Here is a 21,934-nt window from a genome sequence, read left to right on the forward strand (position 1 = left end):
GGAGAGTGAAGGAAGGATCCTTGGGCCGGGGTCAGAAGAATTTAATTTGAGTTCCAGCTCTGCTTTATTTTATTTTATTTTATTTTGCTAGCAGGATGAATCTTGCCTCAGTCTACCTGCTGGCTGTGCGGTCTTGGGCGAGCCTTCTCTGAACCGATTCCTCTCATCACTCACCAGGGATAATAATACCAGGCGGAACCGTGTCGTTGTAGGGAGCATTTAATGAGAGAAGAATGCCTGCAAGGAACTCGGCACCGTGCTGGCAGGAAGTACGCGTTCAATAAATGGTAGCTTGCAAGCACTGTGGACTTTTCGCGAAAGGATTTAACTACGTACTTGGAGTGTCAGTTTCCTCACCAGTAAAACGAGAGCAAATGGTATTCAGTTTCTGGAGTTGCAGGAAGGTGAAAAGAGAGAACGAGCGCAAAGTGCCTGGCTTTATGGATCCCGCACCATGGTAGTAAAGGTGGAATGAAAGGATTCCCGTGCAAGCCGTAGCTAAACTCCTGCTGAGCAAAAGTAAACTGTTTTCATTATCTGCCTTAGTAACTGCAAGCAGGATATTGTCTCCTAGTCTCAGTCTGTAGAATGCAAAGGACACAGTGATACCCCCCCTCTCGGAGTGGTGGGGATTCAATGAGTTGCTAGATGTAAAAGTAATTTGGGAACCTATAAAGTGCTAAGCAAATGTAATGAAGTGTTCTTATCCTAAGGCTTAGGGCCTCAGAAAGTTTATTAATACATAGAATGGTTTTGTCATTTAGAAAAAGGTGCCACTCCGGTGGAGGAATTTTTATTATTTATTTATTGATTGATTGATTGATTGATTGATTGATTAAGGTATCACATATTTGTCATCACGCCCCCACCCCCCCGCCCCATTCCCATCCCAAACCTCCCCCACGCATGCCCCCATCCCCCTCTTGTCCGTGATCACTGGTTAGGCTCATATGTAAGCACACAAGTCCTTTGGTTGATCTATCTCCCTTGTCCCCACCTTCCTCTACCTTCCCTCTGAGGTCTGACAGTCTGATCAATGCTGTTCTTGTTCTTCAGTCTATGTTGTTCATCTTTTCCCCTAGATGAGTGAGCTCATGTGATACTAGGAATACACTTATAGGAACCAAAAATGAGACAAGCAATAATGGTTATGCTGAGAGGCAAATGAATCAGTCTATAGTGAGTTTCTTTCTGGGCCAACAGTTCTTTTGAGTCCCGATTTCTATGTCCAACAGTTGTTTATGTGTACATAACAGCAATGATATTTCAGTTCGGGATGGTGGACAAATGGTGGTAATGCAGGTCCGACTCTCTCTGGTTTGGTCCTGGTCAATCTGCAGTGACGCACATCTGCTGACTGCTAGTATGGCAAGGCATGGTCAGCGTCTTCCAACTCTGGACTGTTTCTCTTCTGACTTCATGGCTGGAGCACTCCTGTCAATTCCTCTCTGTTGCAGGAATCCACATGGTCTCGGAGTTGTTTTCTGAAAATATACAAACATATTCCGGTGGAGGAATTTTTAAAAGGCCCCTCTTTGATTAGACAACCTTCCTCTGAAACAGGCGGTCCTGTGGGTGGAATAATTAGAGTAGGCCCCCCCCACTTCCCAACCAACCAATGAAAAGGGGGAACTCCTCCTGGACGAACCAATTAGAAACAGATGCTCCTCTGGCAGACCAATGAAGAAAAGGCGCCTTTCAATGGCACATCACCGCGCCAGGACTCCGCTGGGGCCAGGACTCCGCTGGGGCGTAGAGTTGAGAATGGATTTCTTTGCCCATCCCCTCTCCACAGATGCCCTTGTGTACATCAGTAAAGAGAGTCCTTTCCTGGAACGGAGCGCCAGAGGCTGTGGACAAGGCCTGCGCCTTACCTTCAAAGAGCTTTCTGTCTAGCGGGTTAGACTGTAACAAAGATGCTCAGCTAAAGCCAAAACAAGCTACAGGTTTCCAGGGAAGTCCTGTGGTGAGCCTGGATGAGGCAGATTCTGAAGGTGAGTTGGGTAAGGCTGCTAGATTTAGCAAATAAAAATACAGTTAAACTTGAGTATCGGATTAACGACGCGTAATTTTTTTAGAATAAGCATGTGCCAATGCACTATTTGGGACATACTTAAACTAAAAATTTAATCTGAAATTCAAGTTTAACTTGGTGTACTTTAACTTATCTGGTGACGTGCGTGCGTGTGTGTGGGGGGGGGGGGGGGGGAGGATGTCAGAAGGTTGCAGGTATGACATGCTATATGGTGCCCTTGACTAATAAGGTGGATTTTGATAGGCCAGATACAAATCTGCTTTGGGCCAGGGAGTTCTGGGGAGTACCAGTTGGTAAGGACATTGTGGGCCACGCTGGAGCCAAACCCAGATTTGCCCATTTTTTCTTCAGGAAGAATGTCTCCATCCTTTCCTCTAGCACGTCCCAGGAGTTCTCTGTTTCAGCTGCACTGGTAGGAGAGTGGGAGGCAGGAAACAGTGGTCGCAGGAGGGCTGAGTGACTGGGAGGAGACACTCGGATAGCTGACCCTGCTTTTCTTTGCACCCCGGGTGAGACTTGGTCTCTGAACTTCAAAAACTAGCACAACGACTGTGTTTGAAAGTTGACTTCCTCTGCTTTCCTTTTGTGTCCTTGGTTGAATGATTTCATGCCGTCCTTACTTCCCCCATTCCCTTTCTGCTTATGGTCACTTGGAGATGCCATGCAGAGTTGGAAGTGCCTGCAAGAATTTGTACAGAACAGAGCTTCCTTTGCCCACACACTCCGCATGGGCTTCAACCATGCCTCTGCACGGGATGTCTGTTTTCTAGCATGTTTCCATGGTTAGAACCTGGGTAGCAAAAGCTTCCGTTCCCTTCTGCCTCTGAAGCGTACTCATAAGCCCCAGAGCAACAGATTCTGTGATCTTCTTCAGGAACCTGGAGGTCTATGCAGTCCCACAACTGACTTGCTGTTTGGTGTTACCTTCTAGGACACATGCTGAACCAAATAACTTTTGAAGGGGTGGAGAAGGAAGGTGGCTTGCCATATGAGAGAAGGATCAAGGAGGAAAGGAAGATAAGAAAGTCAGGATAGGTTTACTGGAAGAAGCTCAGTCCACAGCCAGGGCATCAGAAGAGTGATAGGAGGAGAATGGCTTTGGAGTAGGAATTCTCAAAGCACAGTCCAAAGATCACCCACATCCCAAACAATATTGTGGTGACAAATCCCTGTATCAACCCAATACTATTATTTCTTTCTCTGGTGGGAGAGGGGTGGGGATGGGAATGAGGAACTGGAGCAAATAATAATGGTAAATACTTGTTGAGAAATTAACATGAGCCATGTATGTGCTGTGTGCTTGACACACATTATGTCACCGAATCTTTATAGCTACTAGTGTAAGCATCCTTATCTTAAAGATGAGGAAACTGAGGCACACAGAGATAACACTTGTCCAAGGTCACAAATCTAGAAATGGAGTCAGGGTACAAAACTGGAGAATAAGTCCAGATCTCACACCCTTCTTTCCTCAAGTCAAATTTATAAAATGTGATTCTTGAATCACCTAGAGGCACACATTAAAAATTCAGACTCTAGAGCCCTACTCCAGACCTACTTAATCACTAAATACTAGATAGCAATGTTGTAGAGGAAGATAGTTCTAGGTTTTCCAAGGATCTGGCTCTCTCCTTCCTTCTCTAACTTGGCTGGGCAGGTTCCTGGCCCAGCAAGGCTGGCTGGCAGTCCTCTCATACTTCCTGAAGAGACCTGTTTCCCCTCCCTCCCTCTCCCCACACTGGGCTTAGTTCAGATCCACAGTGCCTCCCGGCTTTCCCAGAGTGGACCAGACTTCTGTGGAACTCAAGCCAGGGCTTGGGCATGTTGCCTGCCTAGGCTGGCAGCTGCCTGGACCATTCCTTCTTCTGTGACAGAAGGCAACAGCTGGCCAATGAGTCGTCTTCCTGACCAGGACCTCTTGAATCAGGCAGGATGTGCAGACCTGGACAAGGCCCCCCTGGGCCTCAGTTTCTCTCTTCATAACATGAGAAACAATCTGCTTTGTCTCTGCCCCTTCCTCCTCCCCAGGAAGTGTGCAGAACACAAAGCAGATTTTATCAGAAGGAATTCTAGGCTCCAGAGAAAGGCACTAACAGAATGATCAACCTCCCAAAACTACAATAATAGGAATAAGAAGAGGAATCATGAGGACATGAGATTAGCTTGGGAGAGCTGAAAGGAGGCTTTTCCCGGAGTTTTGAGCATTTTAGCTGTGATAATTTGGATTCATTACTGACCATAACCTCTGTGCGTTTTTAGCTGTTATTCAATTCTTAAAGCCCTGATTTTCTAGCAATCACTTCTGCCTCTGAAACAGAAATTTCCTCTCTCTAGCACATGTGTATGTGGTCTCATCAGTCTGGATCACATTCACAAGTGTACCTTCCTACCTTCCTCCCTCCCTGTACACACACACATGCACATGATTATACGGGACTAGAAAAAGCAAGAAATGTAGAACAAGACAGAACTGGGTTTGATTTTTTTTTTCCACAGACTGTTGAAACTTGCAAGTCAACTAATCTCTCTCAGTTTCTGCCATCTTAAAATGGGACAACAATAATTCCTGCCTTTTCTAGTACCCTGGTTTTCTATGGGGAACAAGCTAGACAGTTAATAAATGTTAAATCCTATCAAGTGCTGGGTATTGGGTGCCTATAAACAAACACACACACATGTGTTCTTTATTATTATTATTATTATTATTGATTTTAGAGAGAGAGAAGCATTGATTTGTTGTTCCACTTACTTATGCATTTATTGGTTGATTCTTGTATGTGCCCTGACTGGGGATCAAACCTGCAACCTTGGTGTATCAGGAGGGTGCTCTAACCAACTGAGCCACCTGGCCAGGGCTCACACATATATTCTTTACACAGGTTCACACTCAAGAGTGCTCACATGGACTTTGTACACAAGCCTGCCCCAGGACAGTCACATGACCACCTCCTCACCAGGCAGTGCTCTTTGGCTCAGACCTGTCCCATCTCCCTTAACCCTCATCACAGTTTGCAGGTGTCAGCCTCTTCTGGTTTGTTTTTTTTACTCCACCAGGATCCAGGGGACTTGCTAGGAGCATAATAAAAGCCTGGCCAATCTGGCACTGTGCCCCACTTCCCTTCCACATAAAGGCTATCTATCCGCCAGGCATCTGGCCTGAAAGGCTGGGCCAGGCCCTGCTCAGACTCTGCTGCTTTGCTCAAAAGACCTGCTAACAGGAAATTGTCTGCTTCCTTTCCACCCCAAACAGGAAGTGCCTGCCACTGTCCAGAGGAGGAGTAGCCCCGTCATTTACAAGGAGCCTTCCCCTGCCAAAGTGGAGCCTCAGGGTAATCTTCGCAGGAGGCTTGCTCTCTAGGAAGGCTGGAGAGCAGTGAGCGGCACCTCCTGGAGGGTGGTGATGGCTACTACTGCCCGTGGCACCTGGCACAGAACAGGCTGTCAGCTTTTCAACAAACACTCACCAAACACTTGGGAGTCTAGGAAAGTCCTAGATAAGGCCTTTGAGCTTGAGGAGTTTACAGATAAGTGAGAGAGACAAGTCATTCCATTTCCCCCCATTTATTTATTCATTCATTAAATACAAGGTTCTTCTTCTCCTCCTTCTCCTCCTCTTCCTTCTCCTCCTTTTCGGTGCCTCCTGTTTCAGGCACTGAGAGGTTCAGAGATAAACTATGCGACCCAACTGGAGAACAAATTGGTCTCTAGTCAGGTAGGCAAGCCTGGGATTATGTGGTACAACTGTGAATTCCACAGGCTTTCACAAGAGAGGCAAAAATCATTGTGGTCTGTTTTTCACTCTGGTAGGAGCAATTACCGCTCCCTGCTTCCTCTCCTGTCCCCTACAGTCTATTCTCAAAACAGCAGCCAGAGTAATCCTGGGAAAATAGGCCAGTTCCTGCAAGGCCTCTGCTACATGGCTCCCACTAAGTCAATTCACAGTCCTCAGAGGGTCCTACGAGGGTCTACTGCAATGGTCAAAGGATTGGAAAGCCAACCAGGGAATGAAGGCAATTCAAAAACTATCAACAGTGTTAAAGAACAAGATATAACAGAACATTTGAAGATCTAATTGGTTTTCTTTTTTTTAATTTTTAAAAAAATATATTTTATTGGTTTTTACAGAGAGGATGGGAGAGGGATGAGAGAGAAACATCGATCAGCTGCCTCCTGCACACCCCCCACCGGGGATGTGCCCGCAACCAAGGTACATGTCCTTGACTGGAATCGAACGCTGGACCCTTCAGTCCGCAGGCCGATGCTCTATCCACTGAGCCAAACCGGTTTCGGCTAATTGGCTTTATTAAGCAATTCATGAATCGCCAGAAGGGTGCTCAGATGAGTTATACAAAATAATGGGTTTTTATAGGAAGAAAGAAGAGAGGACTAAATTAAGAGTGGATTATTTCAGACAAAGATGCCATGCCCTAGAGCAGCAATTTTCAACCTTTTTCATCTCATTGCACACATAAACTAATTACTAAAATTCTGAGGCACATCAAAAAAAATATTTTTTTTTTCTGATCTGACAAAAAGGTAAAATTTTGATTCTTTCACATCAGATGGCTATTGTGTTGGCTGTTGTCATTTTTTTTATTTTATTTGACATTCTAAGGAAAAAGAGGTTAGTGCGCTGACTAAATAGTCAGGTATTGCATGTTTAAAACATTCTTGTGGCACACCAGTTAAAAACCTTAAAAACTGCTGCCCTAGAGGAAGGCAGGGGGGCAGATTGCCTCACTAGTGTGGATCAGGAAATTCCAGACTGATTGGTTTAAAATTCCACCCCTGGGAGAGGCTGACATTACAATTAGGTTTGTTATTAAGTTTTGGTTTGGTGCTGTGGTTTAGCAAAAGTGACTCTATTGTGTCCTGTTATTTGTTTGTGTCTTTTTAAAACAATAGCTAGAGGCCTCTACCAGCCATAGCCTGGGGGAATGAAGGGAGGAGTAAGGATCCTGGAGTCCAGTAGCTAGAGTCAAAGTTGGAAACAGCTGCTGCCTGAGACCCTACACCACACCCCTTGCCCCATGGCAGAGAGGGGTAGGGAGAAATAACCCTAGTTCTTCATTTTCTTCTACCAACTTCTTGCCCAATAGGACACCCATTGACTGATTCTAGTTGGAAGGTGCTGCCTGAAGGAATCTGAAACTGAAACGGAGCCTGCAGGGTCAGCTCTCCATGTGAGGACTTAAGGGCTAGACCAGGGGCAAACAGGCCCAGTACCGAGACCTTCCCAGATACATTCTCCTAAAGCTGATGTGTAAAATGTACCTGCTGTCTTCCCTAAATATGCAGACTAAGGCCAGCATGGTAGAGGGAGCAGGATCTTGTAGTGTGAAGAATGACTGGGTGGCCCGGCTGGCATGGCTCTACCAGGAGGTCACGGTTTGATTCCTGGTCAGGGCACATGCCTGGTTGCGGGTTTGATCCCTAGTTGGGGGGTTGTAGGAGGTAGCTGACCAATGATTCTCTCTCAGCATTGATGTTTCTATTTCTCTCTCCCTCTCCCTTTGTCTCTGAAATCAATAAAAATATATTTTAAAAAAAATGACTGGCTGAATTATGTTGCAGATAATCATCCCTAGGCAAAAGTTTGGAAGGCAGGAGGGCACAGGATTCAATCTGTGAGTCCTTTTGTGGTAGAGCAGGACCCTTGGAAAGAAGCCCCAAAGCAGTGCAGACCTGGGAGGAGTTCCCTGTTTGAAGTTTGGGAGACCAGGGATATTGTAAAAAGAACACTGCCCTTGGTTCAAAGGCCTAGATTTAAGCTCTGCCTCTGTCCTTAATTGGCTGTGTGAACTAAAGAATTCCATCGTCAGTGTTCTCCTCTACAAAATGTGGATAACAGCAATATCTATATTTCATAGGGCATCCAGAAGATTAAACGAGAGAATGGATATAGAAAACTAAATGTCACTCGTTTGATTAGATTCCTCAGAAGTTCCCCATTGTTTGAAATTTAATATCCAAAATCCTCCACAAGGCACTTAAGGCTCTTCAAGCTGTGGCTTCTGCCTACTTCTTTCCCTTCATTTATAATCACTCCCCACCCCTGCAACTCTACAGAACAGCCAGACTAATCCACTTGCAACTCCCAGAACTTTGCTCCCTCTTAGTCTTTGCAAATACAGCCTTTTGCATGTGGAGCGAGCTGTTCCTGATATACACCCTCTGGTGAATTCCTGCTCTTTCTTCAAAGCTCAGTTTGGGAGGTATCTCCTGCAGGAAGTCTCCCTTAATACCTCCTCGACCCTTCCACCCTCCAACCTTCGGTCCCCTGGATGCTCTTCCTTTGTGTTTTCAGAGCACCCTTTGCGTCATCCAATTCGAGCATGTTTAGTAGTTGATGGGAATCACAGGTTTATACTGTCCCTGCTAGGAGATTGCAATTCCTGAAGGGCAGGGGCTGCGGTGCTTCCTATTGTTCTATGGCCAGGGCCTTCCAGGACCTAACACCTAGCAATCATCATGAGATGGCAATTGACTGAAAAATGCATGCATGCATGCATGAATAAATATATTGATGAATGGTGGTACAAACAAAGAATTGATGATGAGCAATACTTTGTATATTCTTTTTTTAAAAATATATATTTTATTGATTTTTTACAGAGAGGAAGAGAGAGGGATAGAGAGTTAGAAACATCGATGAGAGAGAAACATCGATCAGCTGCCTCTTGCACACCCCCTACTGGGGATGTGCCCGAAACCAAGGTACATGCCCTTGCCCAGAATCGAACCCAGGACCCTTGAGTCCGCAGGCCGATGCTCTATCCACTGAGCCAAACCGGTTTCGGCTGTATATTCTTATCCTTTAAAAAAAAATCCCAATTCTCACCCTGGGTGGTTTACTCAGTGGTTAGAGCATCGGGCCCGCAGACCAAAGGGTAGTAGGTTCAATTCCCAGTCAAGGGCATGTACCTGGGTTGCAGCCCTGGTAGGGGTGTGTGAGAGGCAATGAATCCACGTGTCTCTCTCACCTTTATGTTTCTTTTTCTCTTTCTCTCCCCCTTCCTCCATCCCTTCCACTCCCTCTGGAAATCCCTAGGTGAGGGGTCCCCACTGCCTTCAAGGTAAAGCACAGACTCTCATGTACTTTACAAGGTCTCAGCTACGTTTCTGGCCTCGTCTCCTACCATTCTACCCTCATGAGCAAACTCTGAACATGCTGACTTACTTGCTTTGCAACTGTGTCGTCCAAAGCACTTTCCCCCATTTGGTCAACTTCTGCTCACCACCTGTGGTTTGCCTCAGATGTCACCTTGCCCTCGAGGAAAATGTCCTTGCTTGTTCACTGGGCGTTCACAGTTTTGTCTCACACTCTTATATAGAGTTCTAGTTCCCTTTAGGCAGTACAGCCTAATGACTGAACCCAAAGACAGTGGTATCTGGTTACTAGGATTCAAATTTCCCGTTGGCCATTTACTTGCTGTGTGACCTCGAGCAAGTGAATTCTGCTCTATCTTCTGTTTCACGGAGATAACATTTCATCAACCTTCTGCGAGAATTAAATGAGATAATGTAAGGTGCCTGACCATCAGAGCTAGATATGATAATAGCATTGAAGACTAAAGCTCTGCACCCCATCCCGCCTCATCCTCAGAGTTCAGTCTGTTCCTTTTTTTTTCCCCTCAGAGTCTAGTCTGTGTGATTTTTAAAAAAATACGTATTTTATTGATTTTTTTACAGAGAGGAAGGGAGAGGGATAGAGAGCCAGAAACATCGATGAGAGAGAAACATGAGAAACATCGATCAGCCGCCTCCTGCACACCCCCCACTGGGCATGTGCCCACAACCAAGGTACATGCCCCTGACCGGAATCGAACCCGGGACCCTTGAGTCCGCAGGCCGACGCTCTATCCACTGAGCCAAACCGGTTAGGGCGTGATTTCGTTTTAATGCACACGTTTGTTTCCGTATTACCTTGTAGTCTATTTTTCACTTGACAAGCTAGTTATGACAAAACTGGGAGGCGATTAGGTACCTGAACCGGTCACGATTTTCCGTCTCGGAGCTCGTAGGCTCCGCACGCCCCCAGGCGGCTCAAGCAGTGTGCAGCCCAAGCGGTGCAACTTAGGGCATACCATTCGAAAACGTAGGGGAAGAACGTCCATTTCTAACCAAATAATCTGTGTTTACAAGGTCTCCCCTCTTTTGCTCCCTAACCTCAAATTCTATCAGACCCAATAAAGTAGGAACCAGGACTGTAAGGAGGACAGAGAGAGCGGGCTCAGCTTCCTTTCCCCCAGCCCGATCGCGGCGTTGGTACTTTCTCCTCGATTCCCTCTCAATAATGGTATGGTCCGAGGAGGGGAGAACCGATAGGGATGCCGAGGTCCTCAGGGTTTGGAGGCTAGAATCACCCCTTCGGCCGTGACGCGATGGTACCACCCACCGCCTTCTGATTGGCTGCCGAGGCCCCGCAGTCGTGCTCACCCCGCCGCTCTGCCCTCAGTACCGCTTCGGCCGCTGTGCCGCCTGGCTTTCGTATTCCTTGTTCTCGGCGGGCTGTGGGGGCTCGGCGCCGCGGCCGTTAGTCATGTCGGGTAGGTGATCCTTTCAGCGAGCAGCGGCAGCGGCGAGAGGGGTTTTGCAGGGTTGGGCCATCTTCCCGCCCACCGAAGGGCCCCGAGGAACAGCCTCCGGCCCTGAGGGAGGCTGGGGGGGTGGGGGCGCGGACGCGGCCGCCGCCATGTTGGACTGGAGGGACGCACGCTCCCAACGCTCCCCGCCTGCACATCCCGGCGGGAGCGCTGCGGGCCCCCGTCTTTTGGCTCCGTCCTTGGAACCCGAGGCGACGTGCCGTTCCCGGGGGAGGGTGTGTGAGCCGGGGGGGGGGGGGTGGTGGTGGCCGGAGGCCGTCCACGCCATCACAGGGGCGGGGGGAGCCCGTGAGGAAAAGCATCAGCCTGAGAATCGGTGCTTCTGGTTCTCCGCTCCGCCTCGGATCTTGGGCCAGTCGTCTCTCCGCCTCGTACCTCAGTTTACCTAATCACGAAGTGGAGCTGGGCCTTCTGACTCACCCATTCATCAGGTGAGGGCCTTGACGCCCTCGGAGCCCTTTCAAAAGGACGTTGCATTCCACGAAGTACTACTTGTCGTCATTCCATCTCTGTCGTAACGAGTCGAATTCCAGTTGAGGGTGTTTGTAAGAAATTCAGCTTCCTGTTCACCCTTGTCTGTCTTCTCCCCTGTGCAGTTTCTTTTTTTAAAGTCTCTTGCAAGACTTGAAAGGGAGCCTTTCCTATTATCGACAGGCAAACATAGACCAAAGAAAGAAAGACAGCCTTCCACGAAGCACTTAAGACCCCCCCCCCCCCCTCCCGGTGTTGTGTAGAAGAGAAGAGGCCTTGGTCTCTTTAGGACAGCCCAGCCAGCCAATTTAGGTCCTGCTAACCCAGAATATAAAGTCTGGAACATGGGTGTTCTCTTGATTTAGCAGCCCTAGCTGACCCACAAGGTCCTCGGTCATTGGGTGCCTCACAGGCTGCAAAGACCCAGCTATCCACGTGCTAGAAACCATCATGAGAGGAAGATACCACCTTTCAGGTGCAAAAGCAGAACATTTTCTTAAAAGTCGAATAGTTGGGATGAAAGTGACTGGTGACAGTCTTTTACATTTTTTTTGTAAGGGAGAACCTGTTGGTATTCAAAACAAAAAACCCACACCCCCAGTAATCCAGTGTTGCAGGAGGATGGAAATGTGGTAAAAAAGGAAGCAGTAGGCTAAGAAGAAAAGGTTGGAGAGGAAAATGATAAACATTCCTTAGGTTAACATTGATGTCAGGAAGCCATAATATTTATCTTTTGGGGGAGGGGGCTTTTATCTCCTTTCAGTTTCTATGTAATCCTTGCTCAAACAAGAAATAATTTATTTCCCTAAAGTAGACATTGGTATGTCTTACCAGGTGCATAATTTGGGATGAAGTCTGGTAAAGCTCCACAGAAGTACATAGAAGTATACCCTCAGGAGGGTATGTGACCTGTCCATCCATGGTTAAAAAGAAATATTCTCCAATCCTCATGGAGAAATTCACCAGCTTTCAATGGATACAGTGCTCATTAAAAACTTGGCCTGGCTTGACTTGTAACATAATTGTTGGTATAAAATGATGGCTTAATTTTATAGGAGTAGGTAGCTTTTATGGAAAATTAAATTTTAGAGGTTTACCATTTGTAAAATCCAAGATTTTCAGTGTCTCAAGTGTGTGAGCTGGTTTACATTAGTACTAATCTTCAAATGACCAAGACACCAGATTTTCGTCACTTTGTATTTTCAGTGTTTTTAACATCAACATTGGTTTTCACGTGTGAAAATGATTTTAAAATTGCTCACGTCTAAATCAGTTAAGCTAGAATCTTTAAGTTCTACATAACATCAATCACATAATTATAATGTGTATAAAGTAATACTTTTGACTTTGTAAGAAATAGGAGTAATGCTTTTGACTTGTTCTTTGGTGAATATTGTTAGTAAATTTAATAGTAAACTCCCCCTAAACAACTGATGGCATTAGGTTTAGTTAAGTCCTTTAAACATTCCAAACTACACGTATAAGTTTAATCTATCAAGTTGACTCAACCATACCAGATGCCTGACAGTGTAAACTTCTAAAGCCTAACAAAATATAAGCACTTGTGTAACCAGTAAATCAAAATTATAAATATTGTCAGGCTCTCAGACATTCAAATACTGTTTACAAATGTGAATTATCTAACACCTTTCAAGTTAAAATTACAAATCTAATATCAGTTACACATATAAAAATTAAAGGTCAAGTTCTCATTTTGGCAATATGGCAGGCCAAGATAACTTGAAAATCCTCTATAAACACCTAAAAGTGTAAGAACTGACAAAAAAGGGGGACAGGGGAAGCCCCAGCTACCAGAAATGAAGTAATAACTATTATGGTAGGTACTACAGCTAACTTGGTGGTTGCCCTGGAGAGGAGGGTATGGATCTCATCATTTAGAAACAATTCCATTGCCCAAATTAAAACTAAGGACAGGAGATGAAGCCTTGAGACCATTAGAGCTAGGTAATGGGAATTAAGACCCTTACATAAGATGTGGCTGTTTGAAGGACTGTACCTTTGGTGAAAGAATGAACTGGAAAAAACTTGTACCTACCAGCATAAGAGATAGCAAGAATGCCTGGAACCTGAGTGAAAAAGTTCTGAGAATTCGTAAACTGGAACCTGTGCTTCATACAATTTGGATGTGTATTTAGGCTAGTTATGGGGCCCAAGAACCTTAAACCAGGAAATCAAGATAAAAATTGGTTCTGGGTTGGTAATAACCTTGGGGCTCCTGTTACAGTGGAACCTCAGTTCTCAAACTTAATTCATTCTGGAAGGCAGTTGGAGAAGCGATTTGTTTGAGAACCAAATCATTTTTTTCCCTTTAGAAATATGTAATGCAAATTGAATTAATCAGTTCCAGACGCCAAAATGATTCCGTTTTAACCTTTCTTATATACAGTACATGTCTATTGTACTGTTTAAACTATAAATACTTTAAAAACAAAAAGGACATGAAATGTAAATGAAAGTTTAACAAAAAGAAAATAAATGTACAGTAAAATAATGAAAAATTGCCCAACTGGTGTGGCTCAGTTGTTGAGCATCAACCTATGAATCAGGAGGTCATGGTTTGATTCCTGGTCAGGGGGCACATGCCTGGGTTGTGGGCTCAATCCCCAGTGTGGGGTGTGCAGGAGGCAGCTGATCAAGGATTCTCATCATTGATGTTTCTATTTTTCTCTCCCTCTCCCTTCCTCTCTGAAATCAATAAAAACATCCTATATAATAATCCTATATAATAAAAGCCTAATATGCAAATTGACCAAACAGCAGAACGACCAGTTGCTATGATGTGCACTGACCACCAGGGGGCAGATGCTCAATGCAGGAGCTGCCCCCAGCCTGCAGGCCCCAGGCTGGCCAAGGCAGGTGCTAATGGGGGTCCCCTCGATAGCCCTGCTGGTCGCCCCACAAAGGGAGGTGACTGGCTGGGGGGGGGGGCAGCGAGCGGGCAGTGCCAGGCTGGCCAAGGTGGGTGTGAGCAGCAGGCGGGGAGCCCAGTCACCACGCCGGTTGCCCCACAGATCGGCTCTGATTGACAGCCAGGCCTAGGGACCCTACCTGTGCATGAATTTCGTGCACTGGGCCTCTAGTAAAAAATACAAAAATGAAAAGTTTATTACAAGCAGCCGCAAAAGCAAAAAAAAACATGAAAATATTCACAGCAAAATATTCTGAGATTTCAACAGTGGTAAACTGACGCATATTTCCTCATTCCCTCCTTTCTTTGTCAACTGAGAGATGCATGACTGATTGTACAGGTATCAGCATGAAAGAGTTGTCAGCTGAGGAGTAAATTGTTCAACTTGGGAGATGTTCGAGAAACGAGGTTCCACTGTAATGTAAATTGAATTAATTAGTTCCAGACTCCCAAATGACTCCCTATTTTAACCTTATATACAGTACATGGCTTTATATACTGTACATGTCTAATGTACTGTTTAATCTATAGATACTTTATTTTTTAATCCTCATCTGAGGATTTTCTTTTATTGCTTTTCAGAGAGAGTAGAAGGGAGAAAGGGTGGGGGGAAAAACATCCATGTGCCTTTTGGGGGCAGGGTGTGAACCTGCATCCGAGGTATGCTCTAATCGCTGAGCACAGTGGCCAAGCAACTCTTATTGATTTCAGAGAGGAAGGGAGAGAGAGAGAAACATCAGTGATGAGAGAGAATCATTGATTGGCTGCCTCTCACATGCCCCACACTGGGGATCGAGCCTACGATCCGCCCTGACTGGGAATTGATGGTGACCTCCTGGTCCATAGGTAGATGCCAACCACTGAGCCACACTGGCCGGGCCTTTTTTCTTAAATTTATCGAATCACTCCCTACCAGCCTTAAAGGAATCACTTTTAGTACTCATTCTAGGGGTGTCTCTCAGGTCAGCATGCAGCATCTCTGCTGTTCCACATATCACAGCCTCTGAAATGTTGTCACTGGCTGGCTAACTGCTTTTCTTTTATCCAAGGCAACACAATAGTTTTTCTACCTTTTCAATTGCCTGTGGTCATTGTTTTTTTTCACACCCTTAGTAACATTAGCACTCTTTTTAAAAAAAAATAATTTTGTATTGATTTCAGAGAGGAAGGGAGAGGGAGAGAGATAGAAACATCAATGATGAGAATTATGATAGTCTGCCTTCTGCACGTCCCTTACTGGGGACTGAGCCCTCAACCCTGGGCATGTGCCTTAACTAGGAAATGAATTGTGAACTCCTGGTTTATAGATTGATGCTTAACCACTGGCAGCATTACCACTCTTGATGACCTCTTTATGTTTTATGATTTCCCCAGCAACAAAAGCATGATCTTTGTTGTCTGAGAGCTTTTTGTCATGCTGAAGTATCAGTATGAAAGGGTTGACTAGTCGAAAAAACAAAATTTGGTTCCACATTTTTTCGGTGAACAATTTGGTTGAGAACTGAATTGTTTGAGATGGGAGATGTTCCAGAAATGAGGTTTGACTGTAGAAACAAATGAAAAACCTTTCCTGGAGGAAATTTCACACCCTAGGTCACAAGACATCTTAAAGAAAAAACATGCCTTAGAAAAGATGAGTTCACAGTAAGAAAATTGCAGAACTCTAGGAAACAATTCACCAAAATGAGAGTTAGTGACAAATGGGATTAGAACCCCTAATAGGTAATCTGAAAGTGAATATTATATGTTTAAAATTATTAAAAACCTAAAAGAAAATCAACCCTAAGACCAAGATGCTATGAAAAACCACATATAGATTTGAAAAAGAACCAAGTACAACTTCTAGAAATGGAAAAAAAGAATAAATTGAGCCCAAGTTGGTTTGGCTCAATGGATAGAGTGTTGGCCTGTGGATTGAAGGGTTCCAAGTTCGATTCCAGCCAAGGGCACATGCCTGGGTTGCAGGCTCAATCCCCAGTGGGGGGCGTGCAGGAGGCAGGCAATCAATGGTTCTCATCATTGATGTTTCAATCTCTCCCTTCCTCTCTAAAATCAATAAAATATACTTTAAAAAAAGAAAAGAATAAATTGAATTGTAGATAGACTTAGTAGAAGAAATAGTGAAGGGGAAAATAATATAATTTACCCAGAATTCAATTCAGAAGGATATAGAGATGAAAAATGAAAGATTAAGAAACGTGGCAAGTAGAGTGAGGAGTCCTGTCATACATCAAATAGGAATTTAAGGAGAAAATGGAAGAATTAATAGATGGCTGATAGTTTTATAAAACTGATGATTTTTTTAAAAATTAGGTAGTGGTTTCAAACAAAAGTTATAGCTAGATGCACATGTAAAACTGCAGATTGAAATAGCAATAACAAACCTACTAGAGGGAATAGGAAACTGGTAAGATTGAGAGACTTAAAGTTTAAGCTGGAAAATATTGAAATCCTTGGAATTTAGAGGAAAAATAACCATTGATCTTGAAATTTTTACCAAAATAAGACTAAGACTGCCACTTTCATGTCTTGGTTTACAGAACTAATAAAATGTGTTAAATCTGGAATGGAGGAGTAGAATGCAAAAAAATAATATAGGGGAAGCAAACAGTAAATAAAAAGCAAATTATTGAAGATGAAAATGATTACATTTAGAGATTTAAAAAACGTGGCAGCAAAAGGATGGGGAAAAAGTGGAGCAAAATAATAGGTGAAGGCTAATTGACATGTTATTAAGATTCTTATATTCTATTGGAGGTTGAAGATCATTTTGAACTTTTCCAAGAATACATGTTAAAATTGAACATAATTAAATTATGAATGGTGACTTATTAAAACAACAAATTGAATGTATCATTTATAAAGCAGTAAAAGGAAAACAAACATTTAATAGAAAGCAGGAAAGGAGTTTAAAAGAAATAAAAAAACCAACCCTGGTAAGTAGAAAGTCCAATATTAGTGGGTAGAAATAAAAAAGTAACTAGTAAAAGTACAGAATTAATTTAAAGACAAAGATTTTCACATTGGAATAAAATCTAAATATGTGCTGTTCAGAAATACGCCTAAAATATAAGAAATGTTGAAAGTATAGAGATTGAAAAAGATTCACCAGGAAAAAAAAGGGAGATTATGTTACCAGCAGAATAATGTGTGGACATTTTAAATAATAGTTTTTATGTAATTAATGTTAAAAGGAAATTCACCAGGAAGATGTAAACCGATACTTTTATGTGCCTAACATTAATTATAGCCTCAAAATATGAAAGCCAAAAAAAAAAATGATAGTCAAATAGAGTTTTTAAACATGCCTATCTGTGTAATTAATAGGTTGGGCAGACCAAACATTAATAAGAATATGAATGATAGAACTAATAAGCATCATCTTATAGACTTAGGGAATTCATTTAACAGAAATACACAGTTCTTTTCAAGCACATAGGGATATTTATGCAAGTAAAGTATTTTTCAAGGAGGAAAAGCAACAAAACAGCAAATCCTAACAAATACCAGGAAAAATATAGAAAATACCTTTTCTTACTGCAATGGAATATAATTAGAAGATAAAAACAAAGAGAATCAAACCCTATACACTTGGAAATAAAAGCACTTATAAATAATTCATGGGTCCAGACACAAGGCCCAGGTGTCTACTTGTAATGAGCAGTTGTTTGAAATGCCCTAAATAATTATAAACTGATTTTCTCTGAAGAATATAAACATCTGTACTTTCTCAGACTCAAGTATTTATACTAAGGGTCAGACTTATTGGTCAATATGCTTATTTTTATATCTTCTGCAGTTTTAAAGTCAGCTAGCTGAAGACATAATTTCACAGGGCTGAAGTGACTGGGTTACAGTTAAGAACTCAATATTAGATTTGAGCCAGGAATACAAGACCTATGTGTTGTGCACTTCGATAATTTTACCTGTATCAAAGGGATCTATACTGAGATCTTGGAATCCACTCTTGGCATAGAGAAACCACATTCATACCTTTGGATATATTTTAACCTAGTTTCATGCATCCCTAAAGTATCTTTAAGTTTTATTCACATGACACCTATCCCGCCCCCCAATAATTCTTTTCCGTTTCTTACCTGATTAAAGCTAACTTTCCCCCTCATTTGATAGATGCATCTAATTGTTATGGTCCAGTTAGAGTCTATATCCTTTTCATGTTTTTCTTACTTGCTTAGCTATAAATTTATAGTCATTTACTACCACGGACATGGCAGTGATGCAGTTTTTCTTTTTTACCTCAGGTAGCTTTATGTCTTTCACATTCATAGGAGTAGTTTGTGTCAGGATTGCATTTAATATTCTTATAATTAAGGCTTAAAAAATAATTTCAGTCTGATTGGAGAACTTAGGAAAGTGTCAAATTTGATGTCATCCATTTATATAGTAACTTGAGGCCCGATGCACAAAATTTGTGCAAGAGTAGGCCTTCCTTCCCTCGGCTGCTGGCATCGGCTTCCTTCCGGCACCTGGGACCCAGGCTTCCCTCCAGCTGCCGGCAGGGACCTGGGCTTCCCTTGCAGCCCCGGCTTCATCCGGAAGGTTGTCCGAAAGGACATCTGGAAGGATGTCTGGTCTAATTAGCATATTATGCTTTTATTATATAGTAATGTTTTCATATTGTAACTTTATATGAGTTGAATGAAAAAGTCACTGATTTGATTTTTGGTTGGTTTTCAGAACTGTCCAACAACAAATGGTTGTGTTTCAAATTGGATGAGATTGGTCTAATGGTCAGCAGTTTGACAATGAGTGTCATTTTTTGCTTGAAAGTATCTTCTATCTATACTAATAAAAGGGTAATATGCTAATTAGACAAGGAGACCTTCTGGACAAAGCCACAGTGGTGGGGCCGAGGCAGAGGTGGTTAGGGGCGATCAGGCCAGGAGGGGAGGGCAGTTGGGGGTGATCAGGCCGGCAGGGGGCGGGCAGTTGGGGGCAAGCAGGCCGGCATACAGAGTGGTTAGGGGTGATCAGGCAGGCAGGCAGGCAGGTGAGCAATTAGGAGCCAACGGTCCCAGATTGTGAGAGGGATGTCCGACTGCCAGTTTAGGCCCACAGGGATTGGGCCTAAACTGGCAGTCGGTCATCCCCTGAGGGATCCCCGATTGGAGAAGGTGCAGGCCGGTCTGAGGGGATCAAATTTCGTGCACTGGGCCACAGGTTTCATATAATACTCTTAAAACATTTATATTTTAATTACAGTTTACATTCAGCATCCTTTTGTATTAGTTTCTGGTGTACAGCATAGTGGTCAGGCATCCTATCTAATAAAAGTAATATGCAAATTGACCATCACCCAACACACAATATGGCTGCCCCCATGTGGACACAAGATGGCCAGCAGGAGAGGGCAGTTGGGAGGGACCAGGCCTGCAAGGGAGGGCAGTTGAGGGGGGACCAGGCCTGCAGGGGAGGGCAGTTTGGGGGGACCAGGCCTGCAGGGGAGGGCAGTTAGGGGCAATAAGGCTGGCAGGGAAGCAGTTAGGTATCAGTCAGGCTGGCAGGGGAGTGGTTAGGGGGTGATCAGGCTGGCAGGCAGAAGCGGTTAGGGGCAATCAGGCAGGCAGGCAGGCGAGTGGTTGGGAGCCAGCAGTCCTGGATTGTAAGAGGGATGTCCGACTACCCGTTTAGGCCCGATCATACCGGGATCGGACCTAAACGGGTAGTTGGACATCCCTCGAGGAGTCCCAGATTGGAGAGGGTGCAGGCTGGGCTGAGAGACACCCCCCACCCCCATGCACGAATTTCGTGCACCGGGCCTCTAGTAGGTACTATAAACAGCAAATACTACTTGTACAGATTTCTCCTTGCACAATATCTTTAACTTCGTTTTTCCTTCTGTAGTTTCTTTATATGACATTTTCTTATCACATTATTCTATAAGGTCTAAAGCCAGCCTTTGAGGGAAGCATAATTTAAAATCAGATTTAAAATTCTTTTTATGTGTTTTAGATTCTGGAAGTTACGGTCAGTCTGGGGGTGAGCAGCAAAGGTAAAGTATACATACATTTTAATACCATGAAAGAGTAGAACTGAAAAAAAGATGAATTTAGGCCTTCCCACTTATTTGGTATTTGAATATCTTAAGAGAGTTAAATATTAGCTCGGCAAGGGAAAAGAGTCAGCCTTTGTAAATAGGTGCTGTGAAACATTTCCTCCCTTTTTAAAAGACTGTTTGAATCAGTGAATATAGATGCCTCCTGGAGATTAAAACAAACCTTACAGGTATTGTAAAGATTGTTTTCTTTGGAAAATTTAAAAAAGAACAGTTATTAAAAGTATTTAAGCAATTGAACTATAACAGGTTCTTAGAAAAAGCATTTCATATTTTTATTGTATATAATACGTTCATTTGGAACAGATTTTCTAGAAGCCCTATAATAGAAATGGTTAGCATTTTTTAAAGACTCCTTATCATGCTCACAATAAAAAGTATGTTTTTATGTGAATGTTTACATGTAGTAGGGTTCTCATGCTTACTAGAAATACAGCCTTCAACTTATACTATCAATGTTTTGCAGTTCACTGTGAGATACTCAGAATAGCATCTCAGATATCAGTTCATGAAAACTGATTTAATTTTTTATTCTCATAGGATGGTGCTAATCTCTTAGTAGGCAGCTAGCAGATGTTTATTCAATGAAATAGATTTCTCAAATTTAAATTTTGTTAGCACTTGAAAGCTCTAAAATGATAAAAAGGTTTTTTTGCAAATGTTTTAGTTTTCTTTGGCATATATTTAGAAAGTTTGTTTTTGACTTGTTAGAACTTAGATGTTAGGCAAAATTAGGTACTTCTTCAAATCTGAGTAAGTTACATTTGTTCAGTCAAACTGTATTCCATGCTGTGTTTTGACACTGGGGATTCAAAATAATCTTATGATAATATTCTGAAGATATACATAATTCTAATTACCACGGTATGAAAATTAAACTTTTAGTGCCACCCTGTGCCTTTTCTAGGAAATGAAAGGCAGATTTAAGGCAAATAGTAGGAAGAAATTAATCTGTCAAAACATAGTAAATTGATTAAAGCACTGACAGTCATCATTTTTCTGTGTCAGATATTTGTTATGGGTTTTGTTGCCTTATTGTCCCTCCCTCCCCACCTTCCAAGCATAATTAATTCTCTGGGATTTTCCAGCTCTGGTGAAGTTTTAATTGTGGGAGATTATCAAAGGAAAACTTTTGGTGTGTGTTTGGCATCCAAAAGGTCTGGGAGTGACTTCATTTATATCTTTAGTAGTCTTTGATCATCACCTTTCAATTTAGACTCAAGAGACGGGCAGATTGATAGCAGTTTCTCAGAAAAGAAGCTTATATTTGAAAATGAGGATAGGGTTCTTCAAGCTATTAAATTTGCTTGTGCCAATGCTAGCAAATTTCTTTCAAGTAGTACTTTTTTTTTTTTTTTTTACAGTTATTCTTCCTATGGAAATCAAGGCAATCAAGGTTATGGACAAGCACCACAAGTAGGTTAAAATACAAATTGTGTTCTTTATAAATAGTTATTTTTATCTTAAATAGGTGACGAAACTTGTATTTACCTAAATTTCAGGGCTATTCTGGTTATGGGCAAACTACTGATTCCTCATATGGACAGAACTATGGCGGCTACTCCAATTATGGACAAAGCCAATCAGGTTGGACTGGTTTGTTAAATTTGCTACTTTACAAATTTAAAAAAATCAGAACCTTTACTAAGTGGTATATCCATCCAATCTTTAGGTTATTCACAATCCTACGGTGGTTATGAGAATCAAAAACAGAGCTCATATGGCCAGCAATCTTATAATAACCAGGGACAGCAAAACACGGACTCATCAGGAGGGTAAGGAAACAGTAAAAGTACTGAGATTGTGTTGGGCAGTAG

General features: G+C 43.0%; 1 protein-coding gene across 3 annotated transcripts in view; it reads left to right on the top strand.

Annotated features, from left to right (window-relative positions):
- Nucleotides 1-10,459: 10,459 nt before the first annotated feature.
- The window catches only part of TAF15 (TATA-box binding protein associated factor 15), a gene marked incomplete at its 3' end in the record, with an annotated part of 35,885 nt that continues 24,410 nt past the window's right edge, over nucleotides 10,460-21,934 (top strand). For all 3 annotated transcript variants that reach the window (XM_079798255.1, XM_079798257.1, XM_079798256.1), the window contains exons 1-5: nucleotides 10,460-10,584; nucleotides 20,015-20,054; nucleotides 21,482-21,533; nucleotides 21,620-21,704; nucleotides 21,790-21,892. In XM_079798255.1, the coding sequence (XP_079654381.1) occupies nucleotides 10,578-10,584; nucleotides 20,015-20,054; nucleotides 21,482-21,533; nucleotides 21,620-21,704; nucleotides 21,790-21,892 (287 nt within the window). In that variant the 5' untranslated portion in view covers nucleotides 10,460-10,577. The remainder of the gene's footprint in view (nucleotides 10,585-20,014; nucleotides 20,055-21,481; nucleotides 21,534-21,619; nucleotides 21,705-21,789; nucleotides 21,893-21,934) is intronic.

Source organism: Cnephaeus nilssonii, assembly GCF_951640355.1.
Source record: "Cnephaeus nilssonii genome assembly, chromosome: 19".
NCBI classification, from domain to species: domain Eukaryota; kingdom Metazoa; phylum Chordata; class Mammalia; order Chiroptera; family Vespertilionidae; genus Cnephaeus; species Cnephaeus nilssonii.